Consider the following 20,991-nt stretch of genomic DNA (forward strand, 5'->3'; position numbering starts at 1 on the left):
GGGGGTTAGAGTCCCCCTAGTAGAACGGGGTTAGAGTCCCCTGTAGAAAAAGGGGGTTAGAGTCCCCCTAGTAGAACGGGGTTGGAGTCCCCTCGTAGCGATCTCGAGAGATAGGTTTAGACATTTGGCCAATTAGAATAAGATGTATGGTGATGGTTATTTGCTTCTATAGTGTGTAATAAGTATTTGATTAAGGATCGTGTACCATAGTAGTGTATAAGTATCTGTATAAGGTGCATTGTGATAGTTATTTGTTTCTGTAGTGTGTAATAAGTATTTGATTAAGGATCGTATACCATAGTAGTGTATAATAAGTATCTGTATAAGGTGTATTGTGTTATAGTTATTTGCTTCTATAGTGTATAAGTATCTGTTTAAGAATCGTATAGTGTATCATAATAGTTTATAATAAGTATTTGTTTAAGGTTTGTGTACAGTGTGCCGCTGGTGTTTAAAATAACGTGGGAAGGGTTGAAGTAGATTGCAGGGTGGCAAAATCCTACCGGGGACAGACCCAGTGAAGTACGAAGTCTAAAGGGTTAAAAATCAGAACATAAGATGGAAGGAGTAATTAGGGATGTAGGGCAAGAGTTCGGGGAAGACAGATGGGATCCCCCATCTGTAAACCGACAGTGGGAAAAAACAAGGAATCAATTACTGGGGGGATTACCGAAGGGAGAGGAGGTACAGTCTATGGCACGGTACGAACAGATATGGAAAGAACTGCAGAGTCAGGGGAAGGTACCACGAGGGTTTGAAAAATCTGGCTGGTACTGTACTTAGGAGAAGCAGAGAGGGAAGCAGCCAAGGAGGTACAGGAACATGAGGCAAAGGGACAATGATCTATATGGAATAGAAGAAGGCTTAAACAACAGAAAGAAGTGAAGGAACAGAGAAGGGCAGATTTACACATTATGACATTGGCTTGCATGGCTGTGGAAGCGAACCTTCAACATGATATTAAAAAGGGATCCCATATCACTAAGGAGAATACGGGGGAGGTTAAGCCGTCAGCCCCGTTATATCCAAAGTTACCGGAGACATTGCCACCACCTTATCCTATTCCCCAAATGCCAGCAATGCAGATAAATGAGGGAATAGTGAATGTCACTGAATTAGCAGGTCACGAACTCCAGGAGGCGAAGGAGAGACTTAAGAGAGTTATGCAGGAAAGGGTGGAGGAAATGAAGGAGTTAACGAAGGAAATACAGAATGATGTATGTAAAGTGAGGGAAACTAGTATGCGACTGGAAAAAACAAATGAGAGAGAGCAAGAACAGACACTTGAGAATGCCTTCTCGGTAGGAATGTCAGAGGATCACTCGACCCCCACTCCTCACAATAGACAAAAGGAGTCAGAGGATGAGGAGATCTTGACCTTTTTGAGTCAGTGTAAGGAGAGTTGGACGGATAAAGCAGGAGTACACCCAGCCACAGATCCCTTGCAGACTACACTCTTTAGGGCTGCAGTAACGAGCGGACTGCCAGCTGATGTTAGGGAGGCGTTAGAGAATAACCCTGATATTCCTGGCTGCTCGAGTGAGCAATGGGAAAAACATTTGACCCATCACATGAAACGTTACAGGGCTAAGCAAAAGGAGGTCAAACAAACTACGGAGTCGGCACAAGTGCAACTCCTTAAACTTCAATTGGAAGAGGCTAGGAAAAAGGCAAATGAGAAAAAAAAGAATTCCTCAAAGGGTGTGAACCAGATGATTCAGCAGCCAACGCAGCCACCACAAGGGAATAATATGAGTTGGCACCCGGCCCCATATTGGGCTCCGGGTCCCACCTATGTGGCCAGAATGGGAGGTCCAATGGGGGGATTCCGAGTAAGAGGGAGAGGTCGGGGTGCTCCACGAATGCAGCCAGCCATATGTTTTGTATGTGGTCAGCCAGGACACTGGAAGAGAGACTGCCCCCTAGTTTGGGGTCCTCAGGACACTGGGGGAAGGGGATATGGACCACCACAAAATGAGCATTGGGTCCAGCCCCAGAGATCGTCAGTGCCACCCCTGGTACATCAGGCACCCCATGCGGCTTTAGCTCCGAAGAGACAATTCCCTTTGCTGATAGAGGAGGAGCAATATTGCCCACAGTGTCGGAGGCCGAGCACCCACGAGCAGGCTAGGTTGGCAGACCCTTTCCTGCAGATTAAAGTAATGGACATGGAAGTATCCTTTTTAGTGGATACGGGAATCAGATTTTCAACACTCACTGGTGCTGAGTTTCAAGCTAAAACATCATCCTCTAGCGTCCAGCTGATAGGGTTCTCGGGTACACCAGAAAATCTGCCGTTTTCTACACCACTAGTCACTTCTGTGGCGGGACAGACTTTTACACATCAATACATTTTGTCAGCCAGGTGCCCTACCAATCTTTTGGGCAGAGACCTACTGGTCAGGTGCGGAGCATCGATCCTTTGTGGACCCAGCGGAATAGAGGTCACCTTTCCAAATGGATATTCTATGAACTGTTCATTTACTACACTTCATTCCGGTTCTCAGATGTTGTTGGCGGCAGCTGGAGGATCCGCGTCTGAGGGACAATGGGCTGACATTTACTGGGGGCTGTTGGAACCGGAGGACCCACAAAAGGGAGGGCTGCTAAAGCTTTATAATCAATGGAAGCCGTGGATCCAGACGTTACACCCATATACCCCTCCCTCGGACCCCCTCCATGTTACCTTCTTTTACGATAGAGATGGGGTTGAAATTTATCAGCATGCCTTTTATGAAGAGGTAGAAGGCATGCAATGGGAGATTAATTCGGACTACATAGTGGTAGGAAAGGAGGGAGTGGCCGCTACGGTGGCACTGACATCTGAGCAGCTGGAATGGTATGTGATGGCTGGTGAGGCCATTCCTCGTCACCCTTGCAATTGGCACTACTCACCAGGCAAAAGATTTGGGACCAATGTGTCGGAACTTGATGTCCCTAAGTGACTGGTCCGATACCCAAATACCGACAGTGCAGTTCTCCTCATCTGGTCAGGCATACAGGATTTTGTCCCCGACATATGATCAAGTCCTCCTTGAGCATAGACAGATTGAACGCTTTCATGGTAGAGAGAAGATGGATCACCCCGACTCGGCCCCTAGGCTAGATTCTCTCCCTGAGAACCTGTGGTCAGTGGGATCAGCAGATGTGGGTTTTTGTCAGCAGGTTGATCCCATAACCTTCGAACTGTCAGATTACACCCCTATTTGGCAGATGCAGTATCCCCACAAACCTGAAGCTGAGGAAGGTTTGGCAGATACCATTGATGGCCTTATGTATTCAGGGGTGTTGGAACATTCGTGTTCTAGTTGGAATACACCCATCTTACCTGTTCCTAAACAAGAAACGGGCAAATATCGGATGGCCCATGACTTAAGGTGCATCAATGGTATTGTGAGAACACCCACAGTTTCAGTACCAAACCCATATACTGCCATGACTGCTTTAACCCCTAACCACAAGTGGTTCTCTTGCATAGATTTAGCGAATGTTTTCTTTTGCTTGCCGCTGGCAGAACCATTAAGAGATGTGTTTTCATTCACATATAGAGGTAGAAAGTTGCGGTATACTTGACTCCCGCAGGGCTTTATCTTATCCCCAGGGATTTTCAATCAGGTTTTGAAAGAACAGCTGGGGGGGCTAGCATTGCCAGGTGGGGTAGTTCTGATCCAGTATGTAGATGACATCCTATTAGCAGCACCTGATCATAATTCCTGTTTGGAGGCCACCTGTCTCCTGCTAGTGCAGCTGTTCAAGGCAGGCTTTAAAGTCTCTCGCTCAAAGCTGCAATGCTGCAGACAGGTGGTCACCTTTTTAGGTAGAATGGTCTCAGCGAAAGGCACAGGGATTTCCCCTGCACATCGAACAGCGATCCTACATCATCCAAAACCAAAGACAGTTAAGGAAATGCTTTCGTTTTTGGGTTTGTCAGTTATAGTAGGCAGTTTATCCCATCGTATGGTGAGTTGACACATCCACTGCGAACTTTGGTGAATGAGCAGGGGATGAGGAATCTGGGAGCTACACTTGATTGGACTGCATAGGCTGAGATGAGTTTTATTCTATTGAAGCAAGCTCTTACAACAGCTATAGATTTGGCGATTCCAAATTATAAACTACCTTTCTTTTTGGATGTTTCTGAAAAAGCACACACAATTGATGGTGTTCTTTTTCAGAAAAAAGGGGGTGGAAGATGTGTGCTCATGTATGTGAGTATCACACTAGACCCGACGGAAGACAGACACCCACCATGTACGAGACATGCAGCGGGAGTAGCAAAGATTCTACAAAAGGTGGCACACATAGTAATGGGACATGGCCTGACGGTATTAACAACACATAGTATTGTAGCATTTGTGAGCTCGACAGCATTTACAATAACTTCACTAAGGCAGACGAGACTAGAAAAGATCCTGAATGCTCCAAATGTTACATTTACCCATGAAGGCATTAACATGGCAGACAATATGGGAGAGGGAGAACCACACTGTTGTGAGAAGAGGGTAGTAAAGGATATTAAAATAAGACCTGACTTACAGGCTACACCCTTAAGAGAACCAGATGAAACCTTGTTTACAGATGGGTGTTGTAGATGGGTGTTGTTACAGACACCCCACAGATGGATTGAAAGCTGCCTATGCGGTGGTATGAAAAAACTACAGGAGGATTTGAAGAAATCATTTCAGGGACAGTGAGAGGAAAGGAGTCAGCACAACTCGCAGAACTACAGGAAATGATAGCAGCATTAGAATGGGCAGAAGGGAAGGAGGTCAATATATATACAGACTCGGCATATGTGGTAGGGACAATACAGGTTGAGCTTAGTCAATGGATTAGAAGTGGGTTTTTAACAGCAGCAATGACCCCAATTAAACACGAGAAGGACGTTAGGAAACTGGCTGAGGCCCTCCTGAAACCAAGGGCATTAGCAGTTCTTAAATGTAAAGGACATGATAGAACAGATACGATGGTGGCTCAGGGAAATCAGGAAGCGGACATGGCCGCTAAAAAGGGCAGCAGGATACGGCCCTCAGTTTATTATGATACAGGCAGACAGAACAGCACATGACTTATTACCACCGTGTAGGGTAGAAGTAATAATACAGGAACAAGCAAAGGCATCACCTCAGGAAAGGATGGTATGGGAGGAAAGGGGGGCAACCGAGGATCAAGGACTATGGAGATCGACAGACGGGAGGCCAGTTTTACCATCTGGACTCATGAAACCCCTCCTCGAGGAGGCGCATGGGCTAACACACTGTGGAAAGAAGCAGATGATAAGGTATTTGATACATTGGTGGCACCCCTTCCTGCCGGCGATGGTGGAGAACCATATTAGAGAGTGTGAGGTATGTATAACTTTCAATGTCAAGGCGACTGTAAAGCCACATGAAGGACAGTTCCCGTTACCTAAGTTACCAGGGCAGGAAATTGTACTTGATTATACGGACATGATTGAGAGGGTAAGTGGCTATCGATACCTCTTAGTAGCAGTAGATGTGTTCACAGGGTGGCCGGAGGCACTCCCTGCCAAAAGAGAAGATGCAAGGATGGTATGTAAATTCCTGATCAACCAGTATATTCCGAGACACGGATTTCCTAGAAAAATTAGGTCCGATAATGGAAGTCATTTTAAGAATAACGATGTACAGGAGGTAGAAGCGATGTTGGGATTGAAACATGCCTTTGGAACGGTGTACCATCCACAATCCCAAGGGAAAGTGGAGAGGATGAACCAAACAATAAAAGGTAAGATCGGGAAAGTACAGGCACGGACCAAACTAAATTGGGTGGATGCGTTGCCCCTGGCATTAATGTCAATAAGGAGTTCGGTAAGTTCTGTGACAGGATTTACTCCATATGAACTACAAACGAGGCACCAGTTTCCGGGACCGGGAGCCGGAATTCAGACTACGAAGAATGAGGTAAGTTCAATGGGATGCAAGCTTTATTATGATAAACTAATGGCTCTGGTGTCAGATTTTTCACAACAGGTCACAAGTCCCAACAGAAAAGGGGAAACACCGATACCATCAGTCGCGGAGTGGGTTCTGCTAAAGGTCATCAAGAGAAAGTGGTCGGAGCCCAGGTGGACAGGACCCTACAGAGTGGCGGAGAGGACGTCCCACGCGGTTCGACTACAGGGAAAAGGCGAGACGTGGTATCATTGGAGTCAGTGTCCAGCAACGGACCCACCGATACGGACACTGGAACAGATTCGAACAGAGATGACTGGGACTCTGTGAAGAAACCACAGACTAAGAACTTTTTGAACGGTCCCTTTAAAGAGACTATTGGATTACGGTGACTGTATTTCAGTATTTGAAGTGATATTTCTATATTGAAGTCAACAGAATTTAGGGGGCTGTGATGGACACTATGTGGGGACTATGGGTGATGTTGTTCCTAGCCCTTGAAGCATCTGGAGAAGGAAACAACTGTACAAAGTGTTTGTGGTCAGCCTGGGAGGCCCATAACGAACCGAAACAGTACTTTGCGGATTGGACTGACATTCCTGAACACTGTGTTGGGGCCCCCACTGGACTGAAGTGTGTTCATAATGGCCAAGTTTGTGAGGTTAAGTTTAACAAGGGGTCGGAGATGCAGGTCCTTGCAAAAACTCCTGAGGTCTTGGTCCCATAAGTTAACTGGTGGTTGGTCTCATTTTCATGAGACCAAAAGGGGGACTGTTGGAATCTAGGGGTTAAAACATTATGAAAGAAATGATTAATTAATAAGTTTATATGTACTGCATGGTTCAGGGAAAAAGAGGAATGTGATTAAGTGGCAATCACAGCATGGAGCAAAGTTGGCTGAGCAAAATTGTCTGCTCCCAAATACAGGGAGAGGAAATGCATAAAATGATTTAGGAGGAATGCTCAAACTGAAGGAGGTGGTGAGTAGCACAGGAGACACAGGCCAGACCAGAACAAAGAATGGCCTGCAAGAAACAAAGGGAATGGAAAACCAGTCTAGGAGGAAGGTTAAGGCAGGAGGAGGTGTTAAAGAGAACAGCAGAAATTGGCCAGACAGGAACAGAATGGTGATTAGAAATATCTGGGGATGAATTAATTTCTGATCAAAACAACAGGATAGTCTGGCCTGGAGGATTAAGATGGGAGTGCTACACCCCAGATATCTGCAAAACAGGAGATGACTTGTGATAACCCTTATGCAAAAAGATCTAGCAAAGGAAGACAACTTTTGTTCTGTATGATAATGAAATCTAGCAAAGGAAGCCAACTTTTGTTCTGTATGATAAGGTTGATCTATATAAACTGAGCCAACTGGACAATAGGGGTCAGTCTTGGGGAGTAGCTCACTGTGCAGGTGACCTATGAACTAATGAGTGACCCAGAGCTCTGTTAAGTTTTATTCTTGTGCTGTGTAATAAATTGACTGTTGAACCGAATACCTTCTCCTATCACTTCATTCAAAGAACACGCTGGACTCAGACTACACATAGACTAAATTAAGAGTAAGGTAAAGCCAGAGTCCGACACTGTCTCTTTTCACTCAGCAGCTTTCAATCAATCTCTGAGATGATTTAAGTCTTTTTGGTCTGGGATGTGCTTCCACCAATGTATTTCTTGCATTTACTGCATTAGAATTTGTGTCTTTCTGTAAATTCTGAACAGGATGTTCCTTTTCTACATGTACTGGCCCCTTTTGTGTACTGACAGGTGACAGGTCACCACCATAAGTTGGAGTTCACAGTCGTAGATCCACGCAGTTCCTTCTCGGAGGTGTCCTTCCCTCCGTCTGGATCTAGTAGGAATGTGGATCTATTTCCTACTGCATGGACCATCTACCAGAATTGTGATCTCGGATTCACACTTTAACTCCAGGTTTTAGGACTGGGAGGCTTTTCACATTTACGATTTCAGTTTTACTTTCTTTTCCATTTTAGCCTGTTTAACCTTGTGTGCTCCTTTTCATGTATTGGAAGGTTGGTATATATGCATCAACCCATCAGCATTTGGGCAGGAGAAAGGCTATTCTGTCATGGCGCACTTCTGTGAACCATTAGACTTCTGTGGAAATCCTCTTGTCCATCATGCGCTTTCTTCATGAGGCTCTTCACCATCTTGACAGAACTCTCTGCTAGGCCATGAGACTTTGGGTGATTATGGGCTTGAAGTTACATGTCAAAACACCCAAGTATTGGTAAAGGACACAAATTCACTGCTCAAAAAATGTTGATCATTGTCTGATACTACTTCACAAGGAACTCCATGCCTCACAAACACATTTTTCATGAAAATAATAACTGCTTTGTGGGATGTTGACTGCAATGTTGCTACCTCTGAGTAATTGGAAAAATAGTCTATTACTACTCCATGACTCTTCCCATTACAGTCCAACACATCTGCTCAACTTTGAAGTGTGGCCTGTCTGGTACAGGGTGTGGTGTAAGCAGTTCTGCTTCCTGCTTTGGTCTATAGGTAAGGCATGAAGCAGTGGTCTTATGACTTGGTTCATTCTTGACCAGTACCTCTCGAGCTCTACGCTTGTATTTTTCCTCACCAAGTTGTCCTTCCTGTATCTTCTGGAGCATTTCCTTGCATAGCAACACTGTAACCACAAACCTGTTCCCTTTGAAGACCATATCTTTCACAAGTGACAGTTCCTCTCTGTCTCGAGCAGTTGACAAGAAAAGAGCGACCAGAAAGTTATTGCAGAGACACAGGCCTATGTTGACATGATTATTTTCATTTCCAGTATCCTGGGATAATGTGTATTCAGGATTATGCAAAATATGCCTTACCTATAGACCAAAGCAGCAAGCAGAACCACTTCCACCAGTGGAAACACATACCAGACCAAAGAGGACTATTAAACCACCTCAGAGACTGATTGAAAGCTGCTGAGTGGGAAGAGACTGGCCATGGAATGTAGATACCCTTGTTATATCGGCATAGTATTGTGTTTGTGTGATTCTACGTGTCTAAAAAGAAGTATATTTCCCAGTAGGCAATGCGCACAGTTTGCGCGGGATCCAAAGGGAAACGAGGACAGAAGTATGTTGTTGGTTCAAGCAGCTCATAAAGTTGTTTAAGCATTAAAATGACGTAAGGTTGTTCTTCTTCCAGGAACAAACATAACACTAATCAAACTCCTTTTGTACAGTATCCACAAACCGACTTTAATTACGATTAGATTTGCGCTACTCTCTGGCTGGAAACAGTGTGGTGGCAAGCACCGGATTTGTTGCGGGCAGAAACAAAGTGCTATGCACTTCCAGGCCGCTAGTGGCGCTGTGGGACAAAGTCTTGATGACCAGGGCTTCCACCCTCCCCCCTCCTCTCCGTCGCCAACCAAACGGCCAGAGGAAGCGAGGGTTGACTTCGTCCTCAGAAATAACAATAGATTTGTTGTTAATAATTTTAGAAGTACTTACCATCATGTTCCCGCAGCAACAGCAGCAGCTGCTTCAGCTCCAGCAGCTCATTCATCAGCAGCGGCAACAACACCACCGCCATCACCCTCCGCACCTACTACCACCACCACAGCCAGGCCCCAACCGGTGAGTCCTTTCATTGAAGATCGGGTGGCTTGTCTACGCCATCTCGAATTGGAATGGAGTTCTTAAAAGTTTTCATTTCAATATGGGTACAATAAATATTTTATTACAATTAAACTTAACTTATTTGAAATAGTACCTGTGTTTGTCATTTTGCAACAAAATGGCAAATAGCCGTGGGTCCAGTTCGATTTAGAATTAAATGTTGGACTTTAAGGTCTGCGGAATTGCGAATATAAATTTGCGTCTTACCGCTTTCAAAGAACTAAATCAGTCTGACTTTACTGCAATAAAGCATGTCGCGATGTTGAGGGTACCGGCTTTCAACTCAACCAGGTGAATGTACAGGATATCGTTGTGGCTCATATTTTCTCTCAACTGATGTCACCAGAACAAATGATCTCGTCATCTGTCGGGAGTTGTTGTGTAATGGGATCTTGTATGCAGACGGACTTGCTGACGTTTCCTGGATGATGACTGCACTTCAAAAGTGCTTAATTTCTTTCATGATGATTTGGGATAGTCTCTGGACATGAGGGATGCTCGAGAAATGGTTGGATTAGTTTTTATTCTTTCCCCTGTGTATTAAAACAAGGCTGGTACTTTTGATGTTCTAAATATATTTGCTGGATCAGTTAATTTTGACCATTATGGGTTGCCACTAGTATTGGCAATATCAAAAAAACAAATAATATTTCAAACATGATTTCAATAAACTAATGGGATGCCTGATGTTTTACTTGTACTTTTACCATGTAAACTAGATGCTGTTCCTTTGTACAGATGCCATTTGCAGAAAGAAGCACTGTATTCCTGTTCTTGAGTTACTTAGAAATGGACAAAACCTGTGAAAAGAGACAAAGCATGAGAAGTAATCCCGTCCCCTCTTACCACATTTATCCTGTGAATAACTTTCTGCTAGATCGAGGAACGGACTCAAGAAAAGGATTCACAACTTGTTCTCAATCTCATTATCCGGTGGTAAAATATCAAGAACACAGGTGAAAACAGAGGGAACCTATTCCATCAGAATAGGTGGTAGTCATCTTTCAATCTATTTATTTTTAGTGACACAATTCTGGGAGAAAAGTTGGCTGTAAATAATGAGTTTATTGTACGTATGCACCAAAATACCTAGTTGTATCAGGAAACTGCTGACACTGGAATTGTAGTGGAATACACAAAAGCACTGGATCAAACTCAGCATGTCACGCAGCATCTGTAGGAAGTAAAGGGTAACCAACATTTCAGGCCTGAACCTTTCGTCGAGGTATGAGCAAAAAGCAGAAAGCCTTCTTAATAAAAAGCCACAATTAATCCAAGAATAAAAGTGATGTTTTGATAGTGCAGACAGATCTTTATGGTGGTCCCTTTGCAGTGTATGGTTAGGGTCATAAGGAGAGCTTTAAGAGCCATTGGATTAAAAAGCATTCTTGAACCTTGAGGTTCTAGACCTCAGGCTTCTGTACCATCATCCTTGAGGTAACAGTGAGAAGAGATTATGATCAGAGTGATGGGAGTTCTTTATGCCATTGCATGTTTTCTTGAGACAGTACCTCACCTGGATGTCTTTGATGAATGGGAGGTTGGAGCCATTGATGGACCTGGCTATGTTTAGCAAGTTGACAAGATCTCTTTTGACAATGTCTTGTGGATGCCCAGAATTTTTTTTCCAGGGCTGAAATGACTAACTGGAGGAGGCATAGTTTTAAGGTGCTTTGGAATAAGTCCGGGGGAATGCAAGAGGTAAGTTTTTCAAACCCATACTGGTGGGTGCATGTAATGTGCTTGCTGGCAATAGTAGTGGAGGCAGATACAAAGGCATTTTTTTAAGAAACTATTAGATAGGTACATGGAGCTGAGAAAAATGGAGGATTATGCAAGAAATTCTGAGCAGTTGTTAGAGCAGGTTATTAGGCCAAAGAGCCTGCGCTGTACTTCTATGTAAGTACAAGTTATCTCGGCTGCACCATTTCATCGGATGCAAGGATCGACGACGAGATAGACAACAGACTCGCCAAGGCAAATAGCGCCTTTGGAAGACTACACAAAAGAGTCTGGAAAAACAACCAACTGAAAAACCTCACAAAGATAAGCGTATACAGAGCCGTTGTCATACCCACACTCCTGTTCGGCTCCGAATCGTGGGTCCTTTACCGGCATCACCTACGGCTCCTAGAACGCTTCCACCAGCGTGGTCTCTGCTCCATCCTCAACATTCATTGGAGTGACTTCATCTCCAACATCGAAGTACTTGAGATGGCAGAGGCCGACAGCATCGAATCCACGCTGCTGAAGATCCAACTGCGCTGGGTAGGTCACGTCTCCAGAATGGAGGACCATCGCCTTCCCAAGATGGTGTTATATGGCGAGCTCTCCACTGGCCACCGTGACAGAGGTGCACCAAAGAAGAGGTACAAGGACTGCCAAAAGAAATCTCTTGGTGCCTGCCACATTGACCTCCGCCAGTGGGCTGATATCGCCTCAAACCGTGTATCTTGGCGCCTCACAGTTCGGCGGGCAGCAACCTCCTTTGAAGAAGACCGCAGAGCCCACCTCACTGACAAAAGACAAAGGAGGAAAAACCCAACACCCAAACTCAACCAACCAATTTTCCCCTGCAACCACTGCAACCGTGTCTGCCTGTCCCGCATCGGACTTGTCAGCCACAATCAAGCCTGCAGCTGACATGGACATTTACCCCTCCATAAATCTTCGTCTGCGAAGCCAAGCCAAAGTACAAGTTAGGTGTATCTTGTACAACTGAAATATAATTACACTTTAAAGCTGCAATTTGAAATTACTTCTGAGTGAGATATCATTACTCCTGTATCGACACAACATTTTTAACACCATGGAAAAGTGAAGTTACTTTGTTTCATTGTTGAATAATTGTAGATCTTGAGTGGTCTGGTCTCCAGCTGTGAGTAGTTTATTCAAGTGCATGCAGGGAAATTGTAGGCTCTTCCACCATTTTACATAGTCATGACATTTGTATAGGAACTACAGTTGTGTACCCTTCTTAAATAGACAGAGCCTTTGATTTATTTATCACTAGGCCATCCACATCTATTGACTCCTGAGAATTTGACATTGTTCAGCTGGTCAATTGTTCCTTTCTTGTTTTGTAAACAGGTGAGTGTGTTCATTCTGTAATCAATGTCCTATATTCTGTCCTTAGCTTAAGTTTAAACTTTATTCTTTTGACTATTTTATGACTCTGCTCTCTTAACACCTTCAGTCTCTCTTTTGATTAAACTAGTTATTATCCTTCTTCACTATAGAAATAAATGTAGTTTAAAGTCATAAGCTTTCATTCATTGAGACTCAAAAATCACGTCTCTGATTTAGACAAAAGCACGCTAGCAACGTGTCCAAGCGAAAATTGGTTTCAAAACCGAATTTAAAAACTCAAAGGATCATGAAATCTTTTTAAATTTATTCATTTGATAGATTACAGAAACAATATGAATGCATTGAGTTTGAGCATTCTAAAGCAGTCCATGACAAGGTAATCAAATAAAAATTGACAGCATATTAAAAAATAGAATTAGATTGACGACTAAACAATAGATTAGGACAGCATGGTTAGTGTAGCAGTTTGTGCAACACTGTAAAAGTGCCAGCGATCAGGACCCAGTTTTGAATCCTGTGCTATCTGTAAGGAGTTTGTACATTCTCTCTGTGTCTTCCTCCGGGTTCCTCTCACCCTTAAAAACATATTGGGGGTCATAGGTCAATTGGGTGTAACTCAGCGGCACGGGTTCATGGACCAAAAGTGCCTGTTACCCAACTGTATAAAATTAAATTAAGGTCTATTATAAATGAAGAGTGTGATGTGGAGAGTTTGAATGAAGGTGAAAGTAATGGAGGGTCTCTCCACAAGCAGACACAGAACATTACAGTACCAGCACTTTGGCACATGATGTGCCAACCTATATAAACCTACTGCACAACAATCTAATCCTTCCCCACCTGCAAGCATCTTCTTGCATCCATATACCTATTTCAGAGTCTTTTAAATGTCCGGATTGTAGCTGTCTCCACCACCACCCCAGCAATGCATTCTGGGCACCCAACACTTTCTGTGTAAACTACTTGCTTTTGACATCTTCCCGAAACTTTACTCCATTCACATTAATCAGATGTTGTCTGTTATTTCCTATTGTCACCCTGGGAAAAAGGTGCTGGCTGACCACCTGCTCCTCCATATTGTTCAGAATCTTGGCATTAAACACGTATTCCACCTTCAAGTTCGACCTGCAGAGAAGAGGTGAAATATCTCATGAAATAGAGTGAGTAACAATCTGAGTCTCATCATGGACAAGAAGGAGATGATCGTGGACTTCAGGTGGACCAGGAACGATCACCCTCCACTAACATAATCAACTATGTAGTAGAGAAAGTGGAGAGCACCATGTTCTTTGCAGTTCACTTCACTAGTGACCTATCTTGAACACTCAACATCTCCTCAATTGTCAAGAAGGCACAATAGGAACGGTACTTCCTGAGAAGACTGAAACAGGCAGGGTTACTGACCACCATCGTGTCAACCTTCTATAAGAGCTCTATTGAGAGTGTCGTGGCCGGCTGGATCACAGTGTGGTTCGGTTGCTGCACAGAAATGGTCCTGAGGTCAATCCACAGGGCCATAAGAGTGGCAGAGAGATGATAACCCAAATATTCAATTTTATTAGATATTTACAGATTAGAAATTTCTTAAATGCCATATTACTAGACTTTCCATTTGTATATCCACCTGATCTAGTTGATAACATTTTTCAATTGAATTCTTCTCAGAAAGGATTAATTGGAATTATAAATGATAGATTATTGAAATTATGTCCAAGCCTTCACGATAAGATTAAAAAGGCTTTGGAACTTGCAAGACACTTATCAGAGGATCTATGGAACAAGATTCTCAAACTGTTGAATACATCTTCAATATGTGCCTGGCATTCATTAATCCAATTCAAAGTGGTGTATCATGTTTACATATCCAAAGATAAGATGGCTTGTATCTTTTCTCATATTAACCCTACTTGTGACAGATGAAAATCTGATACTGCTACATTGACAAGTTTTGATCTTATCCATCCTTAGAAATCTATTGGAAATAAATTTTTAATATCCCTCCACCCCCCCCCCCCCCCACCCCCACCCACACACACATTGATGTGATTACCAAAATTGTTGTCTGAAGAGGGCGTGCAAAACCATTGAGTGTCCCTTCCACCCTGCACACAGCATCTTTCATCTGCTCCCGTTGGGAAAGAGATTCAGGAGTAACAGAGCCAGCATCACTAGGCTGAGTAACAGTTCCTTCTAACGGGCAGTGAGAATGCTGAATGACCAAATGAACTGCTCACAGTGACCAACTGAAACTCTCGTGTTCGTGAAACTATTTATTTATTTACAAATATGAATTCTTGTCCTGTATATGTATTGTTTGTATGTGTGTGTGTTATGTCGAGCTCTATGTTTGCATATTTTTCATCGAGGACCAGAGAACACTTTTGTTGGGGTGTGCTTGTGCAATCAGAAGATAATAATTTAACTTGAACTTGAACAAATTCAAGTTAAAAATAAAAGACAAGGAATATAAAATCAGTTTATTTGCGGATGATGTTATAGTATACATAACAGAACCAGAACTATCAATAAAAGAATTACATAAGAAATTGAAGGAATATGGAGAAGTGTCGGGATACAAGATTAACGCAAATAAAAGTGAAGCAATGCCAATGAATAATGCGGATTTCTCAAAATTTAAGAAAGAATCACCATTCAGATGGCAAATGCAAGCAATACGATACCTAGGTATACAAATAAATAAAAACCTCAGCCATCTATATAAACTCAATTATTATCCACTAATGAAAAAATTACAGGGCGATTTAGAGCATTGGAAAGATTTACCATTAACACTAATAGAAAATAATAAGGAAATTTTTATGGAAAGGGGAGAAACCGAGGATAGCACTAGATAAATTAACAGAATGGTATAAACAAGGAGGCTTACAACTGCCAAACTTTAAAAATTATTATAGAGCTGCACAATTAAGATACCTATCAGATTTTTACCAAACAAGGGAAAAGCCAGATTGGACTAGATTAGAACTAGATAAAATAGGGGAAAAGATACCTGAACACATATTATATAAATGGGATGAAAAATTGGTACAACGTAGGAGTTCTCCAGTATTACATCATCTGCTCAATATTTGGAAGAAGATTCATGTAGAAAGGAATAAAACAAATTACCAATTACCAAAACTAATAATGACGCAAAATCAGTTACTCCCTTTTACAATAGATAACCTTTCTTTTAGAGAATGGGAGAAAAAAGGGATCAAAAGAATAGAAAATTGTTTTTCAGGAAATAGATTATTATCCTTTGAACAAATGAAAGATAAATACAAGATACAGTGCTGGCATATTACCAACTGAGATCCTACTTGAAGGACAAATTAGGAAGCAGTCTGAGGTTACCAGAGGGAAGTAACTTTGAATATGTGATTACAGATACAATGATAATCAAAAGATTTATAACATATGTATATTAAACTGCAAGAAAAGGAGAATGAGGAAACAAATGGTAAAACTAAACAAAAATGGGAACAAGATTTAAATATAAAGATGGAAACATGGGAGAAGTTATGCTCTGGAACGATGAGAAATACAATAAATACGATGTTACGTATGATACAATATAACTGGATACACAGGCTATACATTACACCTCAAAAGTTAAATAAATGGGACCCAACAGTATCTGACAGATGTTTTCATTGTAAAAAAGAAATGGGAACAACAATTCATGCAATTTGGACATGTGAGAAAGTAGAAAAATTTTGGCAAGATCTTAACCAGATATTAAATAAAATTACAGAAAACAATATACCAAAAAACCCAGAGATCTTCCTCCTAAGTAACATAAAAAACAAAGAATTTGGAATTGATTTGGATGGTGCACAAAAAAGGTAAAGATAGCCCAAGCCGTAGCAAAAAAATGTATTATGTCAACCTGGAAATTGGAAGATAATTTGAGAATACAACAATGCTATATAGAAATGAATAAATGTATTCCATTAGAAAAAATAACATATAGTTTAAGAAATAATATTGAAATATTTGAACAAATATGGGAGCCATACATGAAACACAATAGAGAAAACCTACCGGGGACATTTACCACCTAAATTAACGAAAGGAGAAGGAAATGAAAAGAATTGACTCAGTGGAATTTCTTGTTTATTTTTATTGAATGACAACATTGTTTGACTGGTTTAATGTATCTTAGATTTTGTAATTTAAATGGATGGGGGGGAGGTGGGGTGGGTGGGATGGGAGGAGGGAGGGTGGGGGAGAAAACGACACTGTATATATTTGAAAAGGAAAATGTATGTATCATGGTCAATGTGGTTTATGGTGTGAAAAATAAAAAAATTTAAAAAAAAGGTGCAGAGAAAATGGCACCTAAGAAAGAAAAACCAAAAACAACGAGAAGAAAAGGAGAAGGAAAGACGCCGGAAGAGAAAGTTGAAGGCCTTATTTGCACAAAAAAGCAGGGATCCGCTGTGGAAAGAGGAGCCCGCTCCCCGAGGTTAGTGGAGACCCCGCAGGGTTGCGACCCACTGACCACGGGACTTCAAAAATAGCTCACTGAGCCAAACAGAGATTTGCAACTGCACATGCGGGATGCACACGACAAGGAGAACACCGACAGGAGGGGGAACCAGCTGTGGAGTGAAACTCCACAACACGAAGAGCTGAGAGATGCCCAACAGCAGGGCTCCCAGCTGGAAGATAAAGAAAGCAATGGGAAAGGCAGGGTGAGAAAGAAAAAAGGAAGCAAGAGACACAACAGATAACCAGCCCAGAAGAAGAGGACCAACATCAAGAAATCATGGGGGGAAAAAATACCCAACAAACTGAGACAAGCAACTCAACAAGAAAGTCAAAAGAGACACAGATATAAGGAAGAGAAATAGAAGACACAACCCCAAGAGTAGACACAGAAGAAGAACACCAAGCTCTGCATAGAGGAATAGGAAGTAAAATGAATGGACAGATAAAAAAATTTTCAAGAACAAATGAAAGCATTAATAGAATGGTTGACACTAGAATTTAGTGAAATGAAAAGAAAAATGAAAAGTACAGAAGAAAAAGTGAGTAGAATAGAGCTGGTCATAACATGTCGGAAAGGATTAGAAAATGTGGAAGATCGTGTAATGGCGGTAGAAATGGAAGTGAATGACTTAAAAAGAAAATTGGAAGAAAGTGACAAAAAAGTTAAAGAAACAAGAGTTGTTAGCTCAGAAGATGGATATAATGGAAAACTATAGTAGGTGGAACAATATAAAGATAGTGGCCCTTAAGGCAAAGATATGAAAGAATTTATAAAAGAATGAATCCCTAAAGTCCTGGAAATGCCAGAAATGCAGGAAGGGATGGAAATAGAAAGGCCACACAGAACCCCAAAGCCACAGATACAACAAAAACCAAGATCCGTTTTAGTAAAATTTCTGAGATACACGACAAGAGAAAATATATTGGAGAAGACAATGAATAAAATTAGAGAAGACAAGAACCACTGGAATACAAAGGTCAAAAAAAATTTTCTACCCAGACATAAGTTTTGAGCTCCTAAAGAAGAGCAAGGAGTTTAATGCAGCAAAATCGATCCTATGGAAAAAAGGCTATAAATTTATGTTAAGATATCCAGGGGTGCTTAAAATAGTTATCCCAGGTCAGCAAAACAGACTGTTCTCGGATCCAGAGAAAGCACGAGAATTTGCAGAACGCCTGTAAGACAGAAAGAGAGATGTAACAAGAACAAAGAATGACAACAAACTACATATAAAGATATAAAAATAATGTATGAGTAAGAACTAAAAGAGGGAAGAAAAGGGAAGTAAGGGAGAAGGGGGGGAAAAAAGAAAGAGGAGGGGTTAAAAAAATGAAAAGAGAAGAAAAAAGGTGGAGCTTTGTTGTATTGTGAATATAAAAGTCTTTTCTGGAGGGGGTTGGGTGGGAGATAATAACAGTCACTGCGAAATCAGTTGACACTTGCGAATAAGTTCACAGTCCGAATGGAGAGGGGAGTTGTGGTTGACCGTCAAGGGATGAGAGGCGACTCAGAGAAGGGGGGGGGCACTTGGGTTTAAGGGAATTTTAGATGTGAGAATGGTTGAAATATTTTATGTTTTATAAGTGTTGTCATACAGTGCATTCAAAAAAAAGAAAACTGAGAAATGAAAATGGGGGAAAAGGGGAAAGGTGGTGGTGAGGAAGCAGAAATGAGATGTAAACGGAGTATGAGATGGCCATGTTGAACTATATGACTATAAATATTAATGGAATACATAACCAAATCAAAAGGTAGAGGCTATTAAATTTACTGAAAAAAGAAATGGGAAGCAGACTGAGGTTACCAGAAGGAAGCAGCTTTGAATATATGATTACAGACAATGATAATTAAAAGATTTATAACAACATGTACATCAAGCTGCAAGAGAAAGAGAATGATGAAATAAGCTGTAAACCCAAACAAAAATGGAAACAAGATCTAAACATAAAGATAAAAAATGAAAAATGGGAAAAGCTATGCTCTGGAACTATGAGAAATACAATAAATACGAGGTTACGCATGATACAATAAAATTGGTTACACAGGCTATATACCATGCCCCAAAAGTTAAATAAATGGGACCCAACAGTATCAGACAGACGTTTTTGCTGTAAGAAGGAAACGGGAACAACAGTACATGCAATTTTGGCATGTGAGAAAGTGGAAAAGTTTTGGGAAGATCTAAATCGGGTATTAAATAAAATCACAAAAAGCAACAAACCAAAAAATCCAGAGATCTTTCTTCTAAGTAATATAAGAAGTAAAGAATTAGGCCTCAAACTGGATGAGGTGCAAAAAAGATTTATTATGATAGCCTTAGCTGAAGCAAAAAAATGTATTATGTCAACTTAGAAATCAGAAGAAAGCCTGAGAGTACAGCATTGGTACATAGAAATGAATAAATGTATTACATTGGAAAAAATAACAATTTAAAAAAATTAAGTCACATTATTTGAACAAAATTTGGGAACTGTACATGGAACACAACAGAGAGGGCCTACCGTGGACCTCCACCCCCTAAAATGATAGAATGAGAAGAAGACTAAATGAACTGACATAGTGTGTAACAGTAGATGACACAATTTTCTTGTTTATTTTCATTGTGTGATGACATTTTTTAATGGGTTTATTGTATTGTATATGTTGAACGTTTAATGGGTTTGGAGGGGGGTGGAAAGGAGGGAGGGGGGGAAAAATGAAGAAAATGACTGTATATTTAAGAGGGAAATGTTTGTGTGTATTTTGATTAATATGGTTCATAGTGTGAATTTTTTTTTTAAATTAAAAAGGAAGGTTCTTGTAGGGTTTGTAGAGTGAAATATTTATTACTCCAGGATTTCCACAACTGAGGTACCACCACTAGTGACCTCAGGGTCTCGCTGATGAAACTTGCCCCATCAGGGTCTACTGGATCGTAACCTCTTTCTTCAAGCTACCACGGAGTTCCATTCCTTCCTTTTTTTTTTTTTTTTTTTTAAATTTTTTATTTTTCACACCATAAATCACAATAGCCATGATATACACTTTTTCTTTTCCACACATTTACAGTGACTTTTTCTCCCTCCCCCCTCCCTCCTCCCAAGCCACCCCCCCATCCCCCCCCCCTCTCATCCATTTTAGTTATACAATCTAGGTTGCATTAATTCAGTTAGACAATGTTGTCATTCAACAAAAATGCACCAGAAATTCTACTGAGTCCATTCTTTTCTTCTCTTCTCCTTCCATCAACTTAGGTAATGTTTGTTCCCGGTAGGTTTTCGCTATTGTATTTAATGTAAGGCTCCCATACTTGTTCGAATATTTCAATATTATTTCTTAAACTATATGTTATTTTTTCTAATGGAATACATTTATTCATTTCTATATACCATTGTTGTATTTTCAAATTATCTTCCAATTTCCAGGTTGACATAATACATTTTTTTGCTACAGCTAGGGCTATCTTAACAAATCTTTTTTGTGCATCCTCCAAGTCAATTCCAAATTCTTTATTTTTTATGTTACTTAGGAGAAAGATCTCTGGATTCTTTGGTATATTGTTTTCTGTTATTTTATTTAATATCTGATTGAGATCATCCCAAAATTTTTCTACTCTCTCACATGTCCAGATTGCATGAATTGTTGTTCCCCTTTCTTTTTTACATCGAAAACATCTATCAGATACTGTTGGGTCCCATTTATTTAACTTTTGCGGTGTAATGTATAGTCTGTGTAACCAATTATATTGTATCATACGCAGCCTCGTATTTATTGTATTTCTCATCGTTCCAGAGCATAACTTCTCCCATGTTTCCTTTTTTATCTTTATATTTAAATCTTGTTCCCATTTTTGTTT

The 20,991-nt window shown here is 41.1% G+C and overlaps 2 protein-coding genes across 4 annotated transcripts in view; one reads left to right on the plus strand and one right to left on the minus strand.

Moving 5' to 3' along the window:
• exosc2 (exosome component 2) overlaps positions 1 to 9,909 on the minus strand; it is an 82,744-nt gene extending 72,835 nt beyond the window's left edge. For both annotated transcript variants that reach the window (XM_069918760.1, XM_069918753.1), the window contains exon 1: positions 9,776 to 9,909. The gene's annotated coding sequence lies outside the window, so the exon portion shown is untranslated. The remainder of the gene's footprint in view (positions 1 to 9,775) is intronic.
• Positions 9,281 to 20,991, plus strand: part of LOC138754447 (cip1-interacting zinc finger protein-like) — a 93,304-nt gene continuing 81,593 nt past the window's right edge. The window contains exon 1 of one of the 2 annotated variants that reach the window (XM_069918735.1): positions 9,281 to 9,526. In XM_069918735.1, the coding sequence (XP_069774836.1) occupies positions 9,405 to 9,526 (122 nt within the window). In that variant the 5' untranslated portion in view covers positions 9,281 to 9,404. Of the gene's footprint in view, positions 9,527 to 9,721; positions 10,077 to 20,991 lie in introns of those variants that run through there. The other variant, XM_069918744.1, reaches the window with a different exon arrangement.

The sequence above is a fragment of the Narcine bancroftii genome, chromosome 1 (genome assembly GCF_036971445.1).
Source record: "Narcine bancroftii isolate sNarBan1 chromosome 1, sNarBan1.hap1, whole genome shotgun sequence".
Classification (NCBI taxonomy): Eukaryota; Metazoa; Chordata; class Chondrichthyes; order Torpediniformes; family Narcinidae; genus Narcine; species Narcine bancroftii.